Source organism: Cnephaeus nilssonii, assembly GCF_951640355.1.
Source record: "Cnephaeus nilssonii genome assembly, chromosome: 17".
Taxonomy (NCBI): Eukaryota; Metazoa; Chordata; class Mammalia; order Chiroptera; family Vespertilionidae; genus Cnephaeus; species Cnephaeus nilssonii.
In genome coordinates this window covers 25,379,849-25,402,830 of record NC_137088.1, presented here as the reverse complement: position 1 = coordinate 25,402,830, position 22,982 = coordinate 25,379,849, and the positions used below count along the sequence as shown (strand labels likewise).

General features: G+C 36.5%; 1 protein-coding gene across 3 annotated transcripts in view; it reads right to left on the bottom strand.

Annotated features, from left to right (window-relative positions):
• ATP2C1 (ATPase secretory pathway Ca2+ transporting 1) overlaps positions 1-22,982 on the bottom strand; it is a 133,359-nt gene that overhangs the window by 64,258 nt on the left and 46,119 nt on the right. For all 3 annotated transcript variants that reach the window (XM_079795654.1, XM_079795652.1, XM_079795653.1), the window contains exons 3-7: positions 22,633-22,749; positions 20,148-20,237; positions 18,060-18,095; positions 16,003-16,064; positions 15,324-15,432 (exon numbers count right to left, since the gene is read on the bottom strand). In XM_079795654.1, coding sequence (XP_079651780.1) covers positions 15,324-15,432; positions 16,003-16,064; positions 18,060-18,095; positions 20,148-20,237; positions 22,633-22,749 — 414 coding nt within the window. The remainder of the gene's footprint in view (positions 1-15,323; positions 15,433-16,002; positions 16,065-18,059; positions 18,096-20,147; positions 20,238-22,632; positions 22,750-22,982) is intronic.

Sequence of the window (22,982 nt, the reverse complement as noted above, 5' to 3'; positions counted from 1 at the left end):
TTTAAAAAATGATGCTAATACTAAAAACAATCAGCAGACTTTCTTTTTTTTCTTTTTCTTTTTTTTAATATATTTTTATTGATTTCAGAGAGGAAGGGAGAGCAAGAGACAGAAACATCAATGATGAGAGAGAACCATTGATCTGCTGCCCTCTTGCATGACCTCCACTGGGGATCGAGCCTGCAACCCAGGCATGTGCCCTTGACCAGAATGGAATCCGGGACCTTTCAGTGCACAGGCCGATGCTCTATCCACTAAGCAAAACCGGCCAGGGCAGCAGACTTTCTTTTTTCTGAAATTGATTTCAGAAAGGGAGGATGAGAGAGAAGCATCGATGTGAAAAAAAGGTACATTGATCGGTTGCCTCCCCCGCCTCCCTATGTGCCCCAATCGGGTATAGAACCCATAACCTTCCAGTGCAGGGGACGACGCTCCAACCAACTCACCACAGCCATGTCTCAGCTGATATTTCACTGCTTACTATCTGGTAGGCAGTATGCTACATACCTATGCTAAGTTATCTACTGTGGAGAGCGGCTACAGCTTGTGGACAGGTTTAAGTCTCGGAATGATGAGAGGGCACGGTCCTCTTGTGGCAAAGCCACATACAAGTCCCAGCTTGGAGGGCAAGGCCCTCCCAGCACAATTATAGCCAAAGGGTATGGTTGTATGTAAGCTTGACCTTATAGTCTGACCTTGTAGTCCTAGGTAGCTGAGGGATGTGGGCTTCGGGAGGTGCAGCAAGTGCTGCCAAAACAAAGCTTGATAGAGTTCAGAGAATTACAACAACAGGAAAGAAGTAGATTTGAAACTCTAAAGAACATTGTAAACATCTTGACCACTCCCTTGTTTTGCTTTGTGTGATCTGACTATAAATAAAGATTTGGCTTATAGGCTGTGTCACTGTGTCCTCATCCAGGCAGTGATCCACCTGGCCCCAACTATATTCTCTTGTCTGTTTCTTTTAATCCTTCACGGCCATTCCTCAAGTTTACCACTGGCTGTGCTGATCGCGGTTCAATCTAATAACAATTTCTTAACTACTAACAACTCCAATAAGGCAAGTATTACTACTACTACTACTACTACTACTACTACTATTATTGTTATCCCTATTTTATAGACACTTTAAAAGATTAATTCACCCAATATCACATAGATAGTAAGCTATTGACACGAAAACCAAATGTCAACAGATTAAGTCCAGTTTCTCTCAATTACTTAGATCAATTTGCATATTATTTCTCCTCCCCAGTTTTAGAACTACTTCTAGAAGATATTAAGCAAAGATATTTTTAAAGTTATATATTTCTGTGACTTTAAAAAGTCAACAAAAAGGTTATTTTATTGAACAATCTCCTCTTTAATGCTTGTTACAAAAATCAGAACTTCCTGTTAATTTTCTGAGCTCTTAATTAGAAAAGAGACGTGCTAATATTTAAAAGCAAATAAAACTTGTATACATCTATAGAACTCCTCTGAGGAAGGTAAAATTTGTGCTTTCCCACTGAAGACTTTTTACTTTAAATGTAAATCTTAAATATGAATAAATACTAATATTAGGTGGTTATCTATAGGAACAAGGAGTATAAAAATAATGACTTTTTAAAAAGAGAGGAAATGCATGGCTTTATTGGCTCCAATAGTAACCTAGCTCATAAGTGTCGGCCTTTAGCAGTGTAATAACCATTTGAGAGTGAGAATTTTTATTCAAATCAGTTTTTCCTGCAGACAAAAAAAGGCATATCATTTTTAGTACAAAAGCAATCAGTCTTGTCTAGTGTACAAATCGATGGGGAGGAACAAGGGGCTTTGGATCCTTATCTTTTTTTTCTATATAATTATAAATTCTTAAAACTCAAATCATCAAGATTATTAATAAAATATGTCTAAATCATACAATCAATGTAGCAAAGTGCATACATCTCAACTGTCTATTGAACAAGAATATTTTCTAAGTTACAAGTTATTTTCTCTTCACGGTGATTAGAGTTTTCACAGGAAGCAGTTCTGAGGGGAAGGAATTCATTTCAAAGAGGAGTGGTATTTAATAAATTAGGCAGCCTATTACAGTTTAACAAGGTCACAATTTAATTAATCTGAGAAGACAGTACAGTAATTTATTCATTTCATTCATGAGAGAGAGAAAGGTAAGATGAAATCAAAGAACCAGCCAGTTCCACACCTTCTAGCCAAAAGTTTAAATCAACAATTTTCAATCTTTTTCATTTCAGCACATAAACTAATTGCTAAAATTCTATAGCACATCAAAAAATATTACATTTTTTGCCTGACAAAAAAAAAAGGGGGGGTGTATAATTTTGATTCATTCACACCAGACAGCTATTGTTGTGTTGGTTGTTGTCGTTTTTTAATTTGACAATCTAAGGGAAGAGAGGTCAGTACCCCTGACTAAATAGATATTGCATGTTTTAAAAATTCTTATGGCATAACAGTTGAAAATTGCTGGTTTAAACATTAAACCTTCAGAAGCTAATGAATAGGAAAACTGATTATATTTCACTTTCTCTTCATTCTTCCTCGGGCACTCTGGTGTGAATAAGATGCAATGCAGCTTAAAAGTCAGAATATAAAGAAAAATAGAAATGCACCTATAATTCACAATTTCAATATTTAACACCTACAGAATAAAAATGGTTGAAAAAATTCAGGATTATTCCTATAAAACATTAGGCAGAAAGTAAATGTCAGTCACAAAGGTTTCCTAAAAGACAAAAGTGACTGCTTTTAATTATAGTTAATATGGAACAATTGGAAACTACAAATAGGTTATCAAACTAAAGAACATCTTGGTATATTGTATGCTACCAAGTCAATCACCTCTCTACTCCAGAATTAAAAATAAATCAGAAAGTTCTTCCTCCTGAAAAGAATCTTCCAAAATATTCATGTGCAGCCACCTGATCATGATAAAATTTCTTACTTTTGCTTTCAAAAATAAGATTCCTCTTATTATTTATTAAAATGAACAAAAATGTAATTAAAAATTCTTCACAAGCTCTAGCTTATTAATAATCAGAGTCAAGCAAGTATTACAAATTACTATAAAGACTACATGAAATGGATTTCATCCCATGATAAATGCTGACATAAATTGCTAACTTTCTGATGTAAGTACACAGATTCAACTTAATCGTTGTCAGTAATCCAAAGGCCAGCATTCAGTTAACAATGATTTCTAAGATATTCCATTAAGACTTAAAAGAAACCAAATTTCAAAAAGGGATTTATTTTTGCAACTGTTCTTTCCTACCAACATGAAATGAGAATTTTAAATAAAGACACTAATTAAGTCTTATTTCTAACTCTCCCTTGTTGTTTTTTTTAAATTCTAGTGACTTAATGAGAAAAAAAGGTTATTTCTCTTCAGCATTATAAACATGAATAGAATTCCTCAGCTCACACTGCTTTTTTACCACTGAAATATCAAAATCAGATAACAGAACACTAAGTGGAGCTCAAGATTATACTATCTAAGAGAACAAACACTCCCAGTGCTCTTAGTGTGGAGTGGCTTACTGAGCTTTGTAATAATACAGCTACAGAAATATACATCATGATTATGTCAATTAGGTTTTAGTGAATAGGAATGTTTCTAAATTCCACATATACTATACAGCTTTTTCAACATTCTACTGAATTTCTTTCAACAACTAATTTAAAATCTCCACTTGCAAAGTTGTTCTATTTTACAAGTCTGTACATAAGTTTAATAATTCAGAAACTTTAGCCCTAGCCGGTTTGGCTCAGCATCAGCCTGCGAACTGAAAGGTCCCAGGTTCGGTTCCGGTCAAGGGCACATGCCTGGGTTGTGGGCTCGATCCCCAGTGGGGGACTTGCAGGAGGCATCTGATCCATGATTCTCTCTCATCATGGATGTTTCTATCTCTCTCTCCCTCTCCCTTCCTCTCTGAAATCAATAAAAATATATTTTAAAAAAATAATAATTCAGAAACTTTAAAAAGCAAAGTTTCAGTGACAATTCACAATAAGAGGGGAAGCAACATACTATAAATCAATTTATCAAATTTACCTACCAAAAGAATACATTGAAGTCAATATAAAACTTACAACTCAGGAATAATGTCAAAGAAAAACAGTGGAGCAGGACACTCAAAGAATTAGTCCTTCCACTAAAACAATCATTAGCTGGCAAGAACTGACAGAATCAACTCTGGAATCAAAACTTGAAGCAACCAGGGAATTGCTTAATAATAAAAAAAAAAAAGGTGGCTCAATTTCAATATGAAAGCATTGTGAAATTTTTGTTTACCTGTCTACTATCTCCCATTCCCCAAACAGCAGTGTTGCCTGTAGAGATAGAAGCTTATATTCCTAGTGTAGCTTACTGGTTGTCAAGGGGTTAATATAGACCTCCTTTTTAAAATACTGCAGTTGTGTGTTTTCACCTGTCTGACAGTTCCCTAAGGAACTGATGCAGAAGCTAAACCTTTATTTCACAACCCCATCCACCCTAGAGTAGCTTTCTGAGCATCTACTAAAAGATTAAAAACATATACTAGCAGGCAAAGGACAGAAAACAGAGAAAACAGCAGACACACCTAAAAGACTGGGAAGTAAGAGGCTGCAGTAGAAGTTTCTTAAGGAAATAAGGGCTTGGGAGGGCTGCTACATACACCATGGAAACCAGAGTGCAAAACGTATGTCCAAAACCAGATGCATGCTCATGAAAGACCTGAGAGAACCCTAGATTTGCACTTTTGGCAGATCGATGGGTTTGGAACAGGCAGGAAATGAAGGTGAAGGCACAGTAGGCAGTCTAGCTCATGTTGAAGAAGTGCCCTGGCTCAGAGACAAACTGCAAAGACCAGAAGAGTGGCTCTTTTTTTTTTTTCCTTTTGGGCTCCAGACAGATATGGTTGACTGCTGGGATAATACAACAGAAACTTCAATGCCCACACACTAAAAGAAATACAGCCTTCGCAAAATATAATATAAAAAAGTCACCAGCCGAAACCGGTTTGGCTCAGTGGATAGAGCGTCGGCCTGCGGACTGAAAGGTCCCGGGTTCGATTCCGGTCAAGGGCATGTACCTTGGTTGCGGGCACATCCCCAGTGGGGGGTGTGCAGGAGGCAGCTGATCGATGTTTCTCTCTCATCGATGTTTCTGACTCTCTATCTCTCTCTCTTTCTCTCTGTAAAAAATCAATAAAATATATTTTAAAAAAAAGAAAAAAAAGAAAAAGTCACCAAACTGGACCATTGCAGCCCTCAACAATAAAAAAACAACAAACTACGAGAAAGGGGAGAATCTGATACTCAGAGTTATATCACTAGAAGCCTGATGCACGAAATTCTTCGAGGGGGCTCGGCCCTCTCGGCACTCTCAGCCCCAGTTCGTCAGGAAGGTCGTCCGGATGATCATTCCGCTGTTCAGCCATCCGGTCTAATTAGCATATTACGCATTTATTATAGATATTATTAAAAATACCCAGTTTTCAACAAAAAAATTACAAGGAATACAAAGAAACAGAAATATATGGCCCATTCATAGTAAAAAATAAATGGACAGAAATTGTCCCTGAGGAAGGCCAGACTTGGACTTAATAGAAAGATATATATATACTGTGTGTATATATATATATGTGTGTGTTTGTTTGTTTATTTATTTATTTATTTATTTACCTCACCTGAGGATATGTTTTCATTGGTTTTGTTTTGTTTTGCTTTAGAGCAAGAAAAACATCAATGTGAGAGAGAAACATCGATCAGTTGTCAAAGGTATCCCAACTGGGGTTCCCACAACCTAAGTATGTGCCTTGACCAGAAATTGAACCCGCAAACTTTTTGTGTACGGGTCAATGCTCCAACTAACTGAGCCACCCAGCCAGGGCTAGAAAGACTTTAAACCAACTGTCTTAATTATACTCAATGAACTAAAGGAAGAAGAACTAAAAGAAATCAGAAAAGCAAGTAATAAACAAAAAGAAAATATCAATAAAGAGAAAGAAATTATAAAAAGGAAACAGATATCCTTATGCTGGTAAGTATAATAGAAAAGTTCAACAACAGATCTGAACAAGGGGAGTGGGGGTTAGGAGGAATGAGCAAACCTAAATACAGAACAATTGACATTAACCACATTGAAGGATAGAGAGAAAAAGAAAATGAAGAAAAATGAACAGAGACTAAGGTACCTGTGGGACACCATGGAACACACCAATATAAGCATTATGGAAGCCCCAAAAGAAAAAAAATAGAAATGGGCAGAATAAATATTTAAAGAGATTCTCAAATTTAATGAAAGACATGAATCTATACATTAAAGAGGCTCAATAAATTCCAAAGAGGATAAGAGACATAATCAAACTACTGAAAGAAAAAGAATCTTGAAAACAGCAAAGATAAAGCAACTCATCATGTACAAGGAATCCTCAATAAGATTAGCAGCCCATTTCTTATCAGAAACCATGGAAGCGAGGACCTGTGGATGACATATTTAAAGTGCTGAAAGAAAAAAACATATCAAAGAGTATACTATATCTAGCAAAACTATCTTTCAAAAATTAAGAAAAAAATAAATATATTCCATTTAAACAAAAGCTAAAAGAATTTGTCACTAGTAGAAAGCCCCACAACTAATTCTAAAACAGAGTTCTTTAAGCTGAAGTGAAAGGAGTGTAGGAAGTAACCCAAAGCCATATGAATAAAGAATTCCATTAAAGGTAACTATATAGGTAATATAAATGCCAGCATTACTGCATTTTAAGTTTTTAAACTCCTCTATTTTTCCTACCTGATTTAAAAGACAAATATATAAAATACTTACCAAATCTATGTTAATAAACAAACAAGGTATTGCCCTAACCGGTTTGGCTGAGTGGATAGAGCGTCGGCCTGCGGACTCAAGGGTCCCAGGTTTGATTCCGGTCAAGGGCATGTACCTTGGTTGCGGGCACATACCCAGTAGGGAGTGTGCAGGAGGCAGCTGATCAATGTTTCTCTCTCATCGATGTTTCGAACTCTCTATCCCTCTCCCTTCCTCTCTGTAAAAAATCAATAAAATATATTTTAAAAAGAAAATAAAAATAAACAAACAAGGTATAAAGATGTAATTTGAGACAACAGCACAAAGGTGGTAAAGAAAAGTCAGCTATATAGAAGCAAAGTTTTTGTATGCTATTGAAGCAAAGTTAATATTAATTCAAAATGCACTATTATAAATTTAGAATGTTAATTATAATACCCATTGTAACCACTAAGAAAATAAGTAAACAATGTACAAATAAAGGAAATGAGGAGAATTAAAGTACACTTAAAAAAAATCAAATGCAAAAACAAAACAAAACATCAAATGCAAAAAAGAGGAGAGTGGAGGAATTGAGGAACATAAAAAAATATACATAGAAAACAAAGAGCAAAATGTCAGAAAAAAGTCCTTCACTATCATTAATCACGTTAAATGTAAATGAATTTATAATTGTATGTCATATCCCTACAATGGAATACTGTTTTGCAATAAAATACTGATACATGCTACAACATGAATGAACCTTAAAACATTATGTTAATTGAAGGAAACCAGACACAAAGACTACATAATGTATAATACCATTTATATGAAATGTCTAGAAGAGGCAAATGTATAGAGACAGAGCAAGTAGATTAGTAGCTGCCAGGCTCTGGGACAAGGGGAGAGAATGCAGGGACTACTAAAGGTAAGGATTTTCTTTTGAGAGTGATGAGAATTTTCTACAGTTAGACTGTGGTGATGGTTGCACAACTCTGTATATACTGAAAACCACTCAATAGTACATTTTAAATGTGTAAACTGTTTAAATATGATTATTTCAATAAAGCTTTTTTATTAAATCTTTTTATATGTGATAAATGGACCAGCACTTTTGGCATGAAGTAAAAGCTAGTTAAAAATCAAAATCTGCCCAGCCAGTGGCTCAGTTGGTTGACTGCCATCCTATACACCAAAATGACTGTGGGTGCGATAACTGGTCAGGGCGCATGCCTAGATTGTGGGTTCGATCCCCAGTCGGGGCACTGATTGATGTTTCTCTCTCACATCAACATTTCTCTCAGTCTCTCTCTCTCTTTGCCTCTCTCACTCTAAAATCAATGGAAAATGTTCTTAGGTGAGGATTGAAAAGGAAAAAAAAGCAAAATCTTAGCCCTACCCCAGACATGCCAAAACAAAACCCAAATGATTCCTATGTACATTAAAAGTTAGCATGCATTGCCCTAGGGCAGTGGTCGGCAAACTCATTAGTCAACAGAGCCAAATATCAACAGTACAACGATTGAAATTTCTTTGGAGAGCCAAATTTTTTAAACTTAACCCTTTGCACTCGCTTCCTTTTTTCTCGATTCCTTTATTCTAATGCTAACCATGTCGAGTCACACTCAACATCCGAGTGCAAAAGGTTAAACTTCTTCTAATGCCACTTCTTCAAAACAGACTCGCCCAGGCTGTGGTATTTTGTGGAAGAGCCACACTCAAGGGGCCAAAGAGCCGCATGTGGCTTGCGAGCCACAGTTTGCCGACCACAGCCCTAGGGCAACTCTGTCACAGTGACAATCTGAGGCCTTAAAGTATTAAGTAGCTTGCTAAATTCACATGGTCAATCTATATGTACTAGAAGCCCGATGCACGAAGATTCGTGCAAGAATGAGCCTTTCTTACCCTGGCTGCCGGCACCGCTTTCGCTCTGGTCAGAGCCGCCTTTCACCTCCGGCCCGGAGCTGCCTATCCGCCTTCCCACGCTGCCCAGAGGCCCGGAGCAGCTGGGGTGGTGCAGAACGCCTGCGTTGTCACCATGGTGATGATGCAAGCATCCCGCCCCCGGCCACTCAGAGCCTGCATATGCAAATGAAACCTCCATCTTTGTTGGGTTAATTTGCATATTCACTCCTGATTGGCGGGTGGGTGTCACGAAGGTACGGTCAATTAGCATGTTACTCTTTTATTAGGTAGATAAAAGCCTAAGTGACAGTCCAACCGTCTGACCGGTAGCCAAGACATGCACTGACCACCAGGGGGCAGATGCTCAACACAGGAGCTGCCGAGCCGCAGTGACTTGGCAGCTGTGGTTCTTGGGTGACACACCCAGAACCAGAGAGGAGGGAGACCGATTTCAGGGTGCGTCACCCGAGAACCGCCCCCTCGCAATGTCAGAGAGCTGGTTTCAGCCGATCCCCACAGGCCAGGCTGAGGGACCCCACCAGTGCACAAATCCATACACCGGGCCTCTAGTTCATTTCATAAGCACACACATTTTATACTTTAAATCACAGTTGTTTGCAAGTTGGTGTCTCCTAGTAGAAAGGGCATAAACTGTGTCTTTTTCTTTTTCACTTCCTAATTCTAAAGTTCTATTTACTGAATGGCTAAAATAACTTCATAACACAGACTGATTTCTGAAAACAAGAATTACATTTTGCCTAATTAGCTTCATTACCAGTATAAGTAAATTTAAAATATCGTAACGGGTTTATAGTCTAGCAATGTTTGAAGACTCCTTTTTGAAGAACATAGCAAACCAAATCAGAATCTAAGTTTGCCAGAATACCAAGTTTTTCACTGAGTGAATGGAAAATGTATTTTGTAACTCCCAAGTTACAAAATGCTATGACACAGCTCCACTAATGGAGTTACCCAACAGAGAAAGCTTCTTGCTAGTGGTTCTTAACAAGTGGTGCAAGAATATGAGCCTGACAGAAAAGGACATAATAGCTAACTAAGTGCAGTTTCAGTCCTGCAGTTGGTAGGTAGCCAAAGTAGATCTGTGCTCATTCAACTCCTTATCTTTGGTTTTTACTTGCCCTGGGAACTACGAAGCAGGAACAACCCTAAAGACACTGAAAAGGACTCAATGAGAGCCAAACTATCCTACATAGTAGATATATTCATGAGGTAAGAAGGCTCACTATGTAATGCTAACTGGCTTTTCTAAATTTAGACTTCTCTGAGCTGGCCCCAGTAGAATTTACTACTAGTTAATAATCTTTCTGCCCAGATTTAAACGGTCTAATAATTTAGTGTCATAAAAATGGCTAATACAGGGTGGGGCAAAATAGGTTTATAGTTGTTTATGTGGAAAACAATACAATAAATAATAATACAACAATAAGCTCTGTTTTCGTGTGCTCACAACTATAAACCTACATTTGCTCCACCCTGTATATAGCTCTCAGCCACATAAGAGGTAAAAGAAGTTTGATACATTTGGAAAATCATATAAAAATTATGTTGGTTTTCTTTTTTAAGAAGGCAGTTGTACCCAGTGACTAGATATTAAAGGCAGTTTCAAAGAATGATATGAGCTACAAAAGGAAGTATCAATGGAATTAATTCAGAATTCCAAGTGAAAGAAAATCTTGCTACATTTCAATGTTTGGGCTTAGAAATTTACAGCTAAGAGAGGTAAAACATTTTCAACAGACAAAAGAAACCATCTTTTCCACTCTTATAGTGTTTCCTCTTCTAAAGAATTCTTAGTTCAAATATTGATATAGACTTTACCTGGAACAATATGGAAAATATGCTGTTTCCAAAAAGGCAAAATGTACTGTAATATAGGTATACGTAGTCTATTAATACTGCCTCGTCTAAAGTCATTGTCTGACTAATCTATTTGCTACCACCAATTAATGGGCCAGGAGTGCCTTTTCTCAATTCCTCTTAAGTTTTTACTCTCCTGACTCTAAGGCTCCTAAGCTAATAAGAGTACTTCCACCAACACATATGGGTTCATTCTTTGGCTATGAAAAACTGACTCTGGCAAAAAAAAACACACAAAAAAACACAAAAACAGAATTCCTCATGTTACCAATATTAATCTTCTTTTAAAAAGTGTCTACACCCCTGGCTGGTGTGGCTCAGTTAGTTGAGCAACCAAAAGGTTGCCAGTTCATGATGAACAAAAATAGATCCAGAGACAGAGAAACATCGATCAGACCATTAAACCTCAGAGGGAAGGTAGGGGAGGGTGGGGGCAAGGGGGAGAGATCAACCAAACGACTTGTATGCATGCATATAAGCCTAACCAATGGACACAGACAACAGGGGGGTGAGGGCATGAGGGGGCGGGGGGGATAGGAGGGGTAATGGGGGAATAAGGACACATATGTAACACCATAATCAATAAAGAAATTTTTTTTAAAAACGTTGCCAGTTCAATTCCTAATCAAGGGCACATGCCCAGGGTTGGGGGCTCAATCCCTGGTGGGGTGGCATGCAGGAGGCAGCCAATCTATGTGCTCTCACATCAGTGTTTCTCTCCCTCTCTCCTTCTCCCTTTCTCTCTCTAAAAATCAATAAACTCAAAAAAAGTATATGCAGCAAGAAGAATGTGTAACAGTGCTCTTAAATATGATTTGCCTAGTAATTTTTTAAAAATCTCAGCCTGCTATGAAATAAATTGTGTCCCCCTAAAATTCACATTAAAGCCCTAATCTCTAATGGGAAGGTAAGTGGAGATGGGCCATTGGGAGATAACTAGGGTTAGATGAGATCATGTGGGTAAGGTCCTCATAATGGGATTAGTGGCTTTATAAGAAAAAGAAGAGAGATCACTCTCTCTGTCACATGAAGACACAGCAAAAAGGCTGCAAGCCAAGAGAGCCCTCACCAGAAACTGAATTGTCAGACCCTGACTGTGGACTTCCCAGTCCCAGAACAGTAAGAAATAAATGTCTGTTAAAGCCATCCATGGTGTTTTATTACAGCAGCCTGAGCAGACTTAAGACACAGTCTATCCTATCTAATAAAAGAGTAATATGCAAATTGACCATCACTCCAACACACAAGATGGCTGCCCCCATGTGGTCAAAGATGGATGCCCCCATGTGGATACAAGATGGCCACCACAAGGTGGCCAGCAGGGGAGGGCAGTTGGGAGGGACCAGGCCTGCAAGGGAGGGCATTTGTGGGAGAACAGGCCAGCAGGGGAGGGACCAAGCCTGCAAAGGAGGGCAGTTGGGGGCGATCAAGCCTGCAGGCGAGGGCAGTTAGTGGTGACCAGGCCGGCAGAGGAGGGAAGTTGGGGGTGACCGGGACTGCAGGGAAGGGCAGTTGGGGGGGACGCAGGCCTGCAGGGGAGAGCAGTTGGGGGGAACCAGACCTGCAAGGGAGGGCAGTTAGGGGTGACTAGGCCAGCAGGGGAGGGCAGTTAGGGGTGACCAGGCCTTCAGGGAAGGGCAGTTAGGGGTGACCAGGCCTGCAGGGGAGGGCAGTTAGGGGCAATCAAGCTGGCAGGGGAGCAGTTAGGCATCAATCAGGCTGGCAGGCAGAAGCAGTTAGGGGCAATCAGGAAGGCAGGCAGGCAAGCATTTAGGAGCCAGCAGTCCTGGATTGTGAGAGGGATGTTCGACTGCCCTCGAGGGGTCCCAGATTGGAGAGGGTGCAGGCTGGACTGAGGGACACACACCCCCGTGCACAAATTTCGTGCACTGGGCCTCTAGTGAAAAGATAATATCAGATAAAAGTTGTACAGCAATCAAGTCACTGAACATGATGACAAGATGCTACTGAAGGCCCAAGCAAGATTTACAGCCAAAATCTGAAACACTGAAATTTATGACAGGAACCCTAGATTTGCAACATGACAATGCTAAAGTGGCAACCCTGGCCTTGGGTCAGGTCCACAAGAAGAGAACTATATATACTCTGTGAGAAAGTAATGCTATTCCAAGGCTGAGGAGTTTTCTGTTTCCTTTAAATCCTAGTAGAGTTTATTTCATGCAGAAACATCAAATGACCACCTATCCTTACAAAATCATCCAAAGATCACCACAGTCAAATTCATCAGGGGGAGAAAAGGCGGACATATGTAATACTTTCAACAATAAAGAATTAATTTTTTTGAAAATTCAGCAAACAACACTCCAATAAGCCAATTTCATTGTGAAGACTTCAGTGTACAGAAAAGAAATCAACTTTATCAGCCTTATGATGTCTGAAGTCAGTACATTTAAATCTAGAAGCAGCACGAGATTTCCTTAAATCTTTTAGGAAAGTTATCTTAATCTACTGGGAAAGTAGCTGCAAAAGCCTGCTTGTGGTACCAGGTAGTAGGCAAAACAAAAATGTGGTAGAGGGAATCAAAGATGTTAAGCTATGTACTATGTAAAAGTGAAAAATCTACATAACTATAGCACTGCCAAGTAAAACATGTGCTGATGAAGTGTCTGAAAAGTTAACAAATAGGGAAAACAATAATTACTAATAAATTACTTCATCAAACATATCTTTCTAATATTATTAGTATCAACCTTTAAAAGGTCAAAAATTCCTTCTTACTGAACTTACAGTAAGTCTTCAATATATATTTGCTGAGTGGATAACATACATACTAATCTGACAAATTTTTTTCCCATTTGCACATGAACCTGGAGACAATTAGTTCGCAGATCAATTAGTTCTTACTTAAATGAAAACCCTAAAACACTTAGTCATCCAAAATAATGCTTTGAAGTTTCTATGTCATTATATTGCTTAAATTGTTCAAATAATAAGAAACACCTGAAGGAGGTCTGCTTCTGAACTGGAAAAGAAGTACTCCAAAATAAATGATGACATAAACTTCATCAATTTAAATTAGGGAAAGGAAGCCTGTTTATATTAAGTGACAAGCCTACCATCTCTAAGGAAGAACAATCAAAAGTCTTATCATAAACTAAATACTAAGAAGGAGAAAAAGAGGGAGTAAAAAGATAGAACAAAAAGGGGAGAAAAATGAAAGTAAAATTAATAACATTCCCAATACTTACTGTATTATCAATTATTTCCATTAACCAATTAAAGCAATCTGACATCTAATGGTAAATTTTAAGTATTTGTAACAAAGGTCTTTATTTCAAGATTAAAGGAAGTTTGTTATTATACTTTTAAAAGTCTATTCTTCAGGCTTTCCATAACCTCTGTATAAGAACACTCGTATTTAGGACATAGTAAGAATCAAAGACTGACAGCTGTGTAGGTGTTAACAAACAGCATGTTAATTCCAATAGTAGATGATAATGGGCTGTGAGGGCCTTTTAAACTAGCTGCCTAACCCCATTTTCCATCCCTTCAATCTATTCTACATGCTATGGCCAGATTAAGGGTAATATAATTTGCCAGCTGCCTATGATCTTTTAAAGCTAATTCCTAACCAATACAATCTGTAGTGGAGCTTTTTTTTTTTTTTTTTTGGTTAATCCTCACCAGAGGGTATTTTTCCATTGATTTTTAGAGAGAGTGGAAGGGAGGGAGAGAGACAGAGAGAGAAACATCGATGTGAGACACATCAATTTGTTGCTTCCCACAGGAGTCCATATTGGGGTAGGGGCCGGGGATGGAGCCTGCAACCAAGGTATGTGTCCTTGACCAGAATCGAACCTGGGACCCTTCAGTCCACAGGCCAAAGCTCTATCCACTGAGCAAAACCAGCTAGGGTGATAATGATTTAAACACTGTTGCTTCATTGTCTTCTCCATCTCTGTCCAGTAATACCCTTCAATTATTACCACTAAAGCCAAATTGTCTGAGTATTCTCTGATTTCGCTCTAATCAGAAGTAACCACTTCCTTCTCTAAATTTTCATCCTGCATTCTTAGTACCATACTTTTCTTATGCAACAAGTTCTATCTTACTTTACGGTGAGTGGCTTGTGTACACAAATACAGTAGTACACTCACTGATTACAAAAATTCTATCACATCATCTTTTTGTCTTCCACTACACCTAGCACATATTTCCATAAAGATCTGCTGATTAAAACAAACAAACAAACAAATAAATAAATAAAAAGATCTGCTGATTCACTAAATAAACATTCTAGAAAAAAATAGATATTTTATGAGAAAAAAATACATTTATATATGTCACTTTTTAAACTAGAAAATCAAATGTTCAAATCAACTATGTGTTCATCCTTAAAATTGCTAATGTCTATCCTTTAATCTACATCCAAGTATATTCATTTTTCACAAACAGATCACCAAATGCTATAGTCTACATATCTGTGTCTCCCCTCAACCTCTCAACTCATATGTTGAAATCCTAATCTCAAAGATGGTATTAGGAAGTGAGATCTTTTGGAAGTGGTACCCTCATGAATAGGATTAGTGTTATAAAAGAGACCCCACAGAGTTCCCTTCCACCATTTGAGGGCACAGTGAGAAGGCAACAGCTATGAACTAGGAAAAGGGTCCTCAACAGAATTTGACCATGCTAGAACCTTAATCTTGAACTTTACAGCCTGTGAGAAATAAATTTCTATTGATAATAAGCAGCCCAGTCTGTGTAATTTTGGAGCAGCCCAAACAGATCAAGACAAAAAACTTACCTCAAACAAGCGTAAGTCAGCAGGAACTCTGTCCCCAACAGAAAGGCAAACTGTATCACCTGGAACCAAGTCTCGTGCAAGTGTATGTTCCAATTTTCCTTCACGCACACTGTAACATGAAACAGAAACAACCATGGCTAAAAAGGAAAGCCATGCCATTTTATTTTAAAAGGTGATTCCGGTGGGCTTGCCTGCAGAAGAATAATCATCTGAGTCTGTTTGTGCAGCATTGTACCAACAACAGTGCTTAGCACATAGTTGTGTGTACACACACACACACATACAATATCTATTAAATATCCACCTCTTAACAATATCAAAATCAGAGCTTGAAAGTATTAATAGTACAACTTGCTATAGTGAACAGAGCATGAATTTTTCATGTCAGATTAATGATTTCTACCTTACGTTTAAATAAGTCTGTGGTGCGGGTGGAGGGGAAGGGTGGGAAACAGAGGCTGGATGGACGTGAGCAAAGGGGGCGGAAATGGGGACATCTGTAATAGTGTCAACAATAAAGTTTAAAATAAACAAATAAATAAAATAATGTTTGCAAGTCAAAAAGCCTATGTTTAAAAATAATAATAAACAAGTCTGAGGCCACAATATATCATTGCACTAGTCACATTCAATTTCTATTTTTAAGAGTAGAAATCCATATCAGAGACAAAGATCATACCAATGGCATTCTGGTGGCATAAGTTTACTCAGTTCTTCAAGAGACTTTTCTGAACGATATTCCTATTTAAAACCAAAAAAAAAAGGACATAATATTAAAATATTTATTTATAAAGAAATGTAAATATATATTTTCCTAAGTACATATTCTATAATTAGACTTAATTAAGTGCTGATCGTAATCAGTATTTTAAAATTTCCCAATTCTTATCTTTTCCTTTACTTGCAATTATATTCTGCACATAAAAGCTTGTATCTTATTAATGTTTTAGTGACAAACAATTTTGATTATTAAATATTCCAATTTTATATTTTAATGTTAGTGTGCAAACCTAAGGTCAAGTTGTTTATAAGAAAATGAAGAAAACTAATTAGTATGTCCAAAGAGTATATAATTTTCAGTTATTAAAAATTAAGATTATTGAGCCTCATAATTAAGATAATTTTACTTTTAATGTTTAATAACCAAATAAGTCAAGACAATTAACCTCAAGCAACATCTGATTTTAGGATTTAGGTCCATGCTAACTGCAAAGATTTATGGAATAATTTTGCTTGGTTTCAGCCACTGCATTTATTAAAGTGAGTAACACACTATCTTTGTGTAAAATTCCACATTGACTATGTTAAAATTGCAATTTGCTTGTTTGTTTTTTGAGGGTAAGGGCTCTCTATTTACCAAAACAACAAGCTACTAAGGTCTTCCATATACAGTGATAAAACTGTAAGAATATTTCTGAAGAAAGTCACTACATATATCTATAGCATTATTAAAGATGCAAGAGGGTTCCAATTACTGATCCAGTGGGTTATACCACCCACATGGCTGAATGATAGCTGCCTTGAACGATGCCCAGCTTGGAATGACATCTGTAAGACTAAGCAGTTCCACCTGCCCTAGGGCAACTTTTGTCTGTTCTAAGCAAGAGGATTCCCTAGAAACAGAATCCCTGACAGTTGACTGATAGAGCTCACAAACTTGCTGCAGATAATCTGATTCCAACTGGTTTTTCTACACGGGATTTCTATAAAATTAATAAACTTATTAAATTAGATATTACTATAAGATGACAGTAAATACCCAAGGAATAAATCATAAATGTGAAAATAACCACAATCACTTAAGACTCAAAACAACAAGAACTTCAAGATCATGATATATTACATTTCCCTCTCAATTAAAATAATCCTTATAATCTTATTAAACATGCTTTAGAATTTTCAGCTACTAAAATGAGACTTGCCAACATTGTTCTCAGAAGGTATCAGCTATTTAAATAAACATAAAACTAAGCCTATGTTTTTATGTATGCCTTTACTTAAAAATAAAAATCCTGAAATTACCTCCAAATTATTCACATTAATTTTTTTTTTTAAGTTCCTTTTCATAGCCCAACTGACATGGCTCAGTGGTTGAACACTGACCTATGAACCAGGCGGTTGCGGTTCAATTACCCGTCAGGGCACATGTCGGGGTTTCGGGCTTGATCCCCAGTGTGGGGTGTGCAGGAGGCAGCCAAGCAATGATTCTCTCTGATCATTAATGTTTGTATCTGTTTGCCATTCCCTTCTTCTCTGAAATCAATAAAAAATATATTTAAAAAAATTTTTTAAGTTCCTTTTCGTATATTTTATTTACTGTTTCAATATCTATGCTAAGCAGAGAGTTTGATCAAGATCAGAACATCCCTTCTAAGCAGAAAAAATAAATTTAAACTTTGGTCAACTTTTTTAAAATGGAAAAACATTTTTAAACCTATTGATAGATATGTATCTATTACTGTGCTTTTGTTTCCATCTGCTTCAGCTGTCTATAACACCATCAAATAAAAAACTATTTTCTTCATGGCACTAACTAAATCAAAGCAGTCAAGTTAGTCCCACAAATTTCCCAGGAGAGTTGTTAGTTTCTGAAATTATCTCATAAATAAATAACAAATTGTTGTGACAAACATTACCATAACCTAACAACTACAGATTCTGCCGTAAGCTACCTTAATTTTTAAGCAAATAACTAAAATATCATTTCCATGTGGGCAAAATAGGCTAACTACTCACCTGAACAAAGGCAACTGTAACGACGATAAGTATTGCCTAAACAAAACAAAGAAACATCCTTTTAAATCACACATTATAACTTCAAAAATAACTATTAATTGTATTTTATTTTTCTGACTCTATCTGCAGAACCAAGATACCAGACACTACATAATGAGATGAACTGGGAAAGAAATCACAACTTTGCTTTGCCCTATGAGGAAAAAACTAATAGTGGCTTGCCTCCCCAAGGGCAGCTTCTCAAACTTTCTGATCTCAAAATCTCTTTATGTTCTAAAAATTGACCAGTTTTTATTTATGTAGGTTATATCTACTGATATTTGTCCTATGAAATACTTTTTCAATTAGTTTTAATTTCTACTTATTAACTCATCTAAAATTAACAAACCTATTACATGTTAACACATCACATTTTTTATGAAAAATATATTTCCAAAAAAAAAAAATTTGTGAGCAAAGTGGTAGTTTTCAATTTTTCTATCTTTAATGCCTGCCTTAAGAGAATGCTGTATTCTCATATATGCTTCTGCATTCAATTTATTATACTATGTTGATTAGGCCAAAGTATATAAAGAAACTCTAGCCTCACACATATTGTTGGGTAAAAGAGGAATATTTTAAAAGCTTTACCAGACTACTGTGTATAGTCTTCTTTTCTACTATAACAAAATTAGACAAATGTTAGCTATATAAAAGGAATGTGCAATGTAGAATATAAAACAGTATCAATGAACTTTTCATAATCTGTTATGTTAAAATCCACTGATCTACCTTGCATTCTGAATTGATCTTTTATCACTAAAATTTCTGTAACATCATGCTGCGGTAATTTACAAAATATTGATTTACTTGGTTATTCAACTCATTCAAATGTTGACACATTTCATAATAGTAAAAAAAAAAATCACACTCACTGAACTCACTACTGATTTCATTAGAATAAAGTCTTAAATATTGGGAAGCTATCTAGCACACAGTAATGCATAAAAATTTGGCAAAATTCTAATTATCACTTTAAAGTTTGAATTTATCACTGGCAACAAATTGTCAGTTGTTTCTCTTGAAGTGGAAGGCTCATTTTATTCACTTTCAGAAAAAGTATGTGTTATCCTAGTTTTAATACCAGTTTGCCTATCAATCATTCTTTCAAGTAAAAGGCTAGTTCAGCTCACCATAATCACCCTTCCTCAAGATAACCACTATACTTCAATATACAAAAGTTCTTTATGCATACTTGCCATTTCATTACACAGAATATTAAAAAGGTATGTATGCAAGTGTCAAGATTTAATAAAATTTTTACTGTTTTATCAAAAACATTTCTAAGAGAAACAATAAAAGAGAACAATGACTATTAGTACAGTTTGGTGCCATTATTTTGATTTGAGCCAAGGTTCTAACAGTTTTATCCACCATTGCTTTTGTACCCCTGACTTAAATATCTACAGTTAAAAGACAAATGATGTTTTAGTATTATGAAAAAAGTTGTATATGCTCCCTGAAAGGGCCGCAGAGACTCCTGGGAGTCCCCAAGCAAGAGTTCAAAAATTGCAGCTCTACATTAATTTCTACTGTGTTCTTATGCGTAACACACTTGCTTTATTCAATGGTTTTACTTGCTAGAAATTTTTATATTACAGTGAAACAAGAGGCAAGAAAAAAAAAAAGATGAGAAAACTTTCAATGAGAGTTAGAATACCCCAGCTGGAAAGAATAAAATTTTACGTAGTAAATACAGTGTGCATTGTTAAATCATACTTTTACTTTCACAAGCATGAAGCTTTAGTTCACAATTAGTCAAAATGCACTCTCAATTGGAAAGTAAAATAAATAAAAAATGTAACTAGAAAATTATAAAATATTTGTATCTGTGAAATTACCAAATTGTTAAATAAATCTCACATGTGCCAATCACTAACCCTTGAACATTGTTTGAGATTACTGCAACAAAAAGCATGTTGGAAACTAATGAAAACAAACCTGAGAAAACACTAAGGCATTTCTCAATTCATTTTCCAAAATAAAAGCCAATCCTAATTTCCATGATTAACTGACAGTTTAAAAAATATATATACATATTTTTCTTACCACAGTGATACTGACAGCATCATCAAACTGATGCATTAAAACACTGATGACTGCAGAAGCCAGAAGCAGCATAATAAGGGGATTTTTAAACTGAAAGTGAAAACAAACAGCAATTCAACAGTTTTGTATGAATGATAGTTGTGTTCCATCACTGCAAACGCTTAAAAAACAAACAAACAACAACTACTGAGGCATGATTAGAAAATTACGAGTCTACGTTTAGTTTATTTTGTATATCTCTTCAATTAACAAAAAAGTTTACACTTAACTACATTTAAAGTTACCGCTTTATAACATCTTCCTTTCAGAGAAAAAAGAAAATTAAATATCAATACCTAAAACTAATTAATTACCTCCCTGGCTGGTGTGGCTCAGTTGGTGAGAGTGTTGGCCAGTACACCAAAAGGCCACCTGGATTCCAGGTCAGGGTACACACCCAGGTTTTAAGTTCGATCCCTGGTAGGGGCATGTATGGGAGGCAGCTGACAGATGTTTCTCTTTCACATTGTTCTCTCTCTCTCTCTCTCTCTCTCTCTCTCTCTCTCTCTCTCTCTCTGTCTTCCTATCTCTTGAATCAATGAAAAGCGTGTCTTTGTGTGAGAATTAAAAAAACTAATTACCAATTTCTTACAGTAAACATGTATTTTAACATATTAGCTTAACATACATATGTGTGTGTGTGTGTGTGTGTGTGTGTGTATATATATATATATATATTTCTACTGAAGCTAGAATACGTGGGAAATGATTTTTAAGCTAAATATTTAAGTTAGACACTGGGTAGAACACCTAAATTATTAGTTTAAAACAGTCCTCAATATTCCTATACCAAGTAAATTAGTGAAGATTACAATTCAGTGGTTGAACCACACACTACAGGTATAACCACCTGGGGCAGCAAAGAGCAGAAAGTATGATCCTCTCTAAGGAAGCAGCCTTTTCCCAAGATTGGTTTTTCTGATACCCATTCTAGCAGAGCCAATAGTATATGAAGAAACAAGACCACAGCACCAACCCAATCAGGCAGCACTTAAATGACCAAACATCAGAGTCACCCTAAATTTTTCCAGTGGGACATTCTACTTCTTAAACATCACAACTCTATTGCCAGAATCTCCTCCACTGATGAAATGGTGTCAGCTGCTGTCAAAACTTCAAAGTACTAGGCTACAAAGAATCTATCCCAGCAGAAACCCCCAGCCCTTGGATACCACAACTCTGAGGTGAGACACCACCACCTCCCACTCCCCTTAGGGCTCTATTCCCTAGCACAGTGGTTCCAACCCTGCTTTACATCAGAATCATGTGAAGAACTTCTAACAAATGCCCAGGTTCACACACCAATTAAATCAGAATCTCTGGGCATAGGGCCCAGGCTTGGGCATTTTTAGAGCACTCCCCAAGTGACTTGACTGCATAGAGGACTGAAAAATCACTGCTCTAGCAAAATAAAACTACAAGTGCAATGTGGTTCAGGGCTGACAAACCACACACTTGACTGAGTCAGAGTCCCAATTTGAATACAGCTCTTGCCACTTCTGTGTGATTTTTAATCTCATTAAGCCCCAGGTGTTCTTCATCTAATAAAATAGTACCTTATACCAAAGATTGTGGTAAGAATTAACTAAGAATGTATATTAAAGCACTGTGTAAACCATAAACCCCTCTTCAAATGTTAGATGTTATCATCACACTATGAGGACAAGGCCCATGGTCTTTTTTTTTTTTTTACTGTTTCTTTATTAAGATATTACATATATGTCCTTATTTTTACTTCCCTCTAAAAGAGCTGTGCTATAGTACTAAGGACACCACTTACAGGCTCAACAAATGCCTACAAAACAACAAATTATGTTTTCTGTAAAGGAGTAGAGTCACCTAATGCTTTATGATTGACAAGTGATATTTACTATTAATTACTGTTTATGCTTAACTATATTATAGACACTGTTTCATTTTGTTCTTACAGCAGTACCATGATGCAGGTTAAAAGGCATTAAAAATTGTCTTTACTAAAAAACAAAAAAAACAAAAAAATTTGTCTGTCAAACTAATCTTACTAGTGGAAAACTGGCCATAGGATTCTTGTAGTTTTTCACACTTACATAACTTGTTATCAAGGTAAGAAAAAAATCTTCCAATAAATTTTTCTGAAAAGATTAGGCTATTGATAAAATGTAATTAAAAACAGCTATCACCTATTGATAGATAGCTTACTACCCTCCACTATTATCCCCATTTTATAGACAAGGCTCAGAGGATAATAAAGATCATAGAGATAGTATAAATAAAGGTGAAATATGTACCCAAGTGATCTGAATTCAAATTGTCAAACTTACTTTTACTAATTTTCTAAGATGGTTATATTACTTTAAAATTTTTTTCTAAGATGTCCATATTACTTTAAAAAATGTTAGCATTCCTAATATAAAAAAAGGTGTAAATTAGACATCTGCAAAGGAAACTACTATTAACAGTATCTCACCTGAGAAATATACTTCTTCCACAGTGGCTCATCTTCACTGATATCAAATTCATTCCAGCCATGGAAGGCTCGCCTATGATTTACTTCACATTTGTTTAGACCATTCTGAAGATCAGCCTATTAGATTTTACATATGAAAGTTATTGAAAAGATTAGCAGAGAACAAAAAAAGAAAAATACAAAAGAGTATCTACCCTGTGCCCTGGCCAGTTTGGCTCACTGGGTAGAGCGTTAGCCTGAAGATTGAAGGGTCCCAGATTCGATTCCGGCCGAGGGCACATGCTGGGGTTGCGAGTTCCATCTCTAGTGGGGGGTGTTCAGGGGGCACCCCATCAATGATTCTCTCTCAT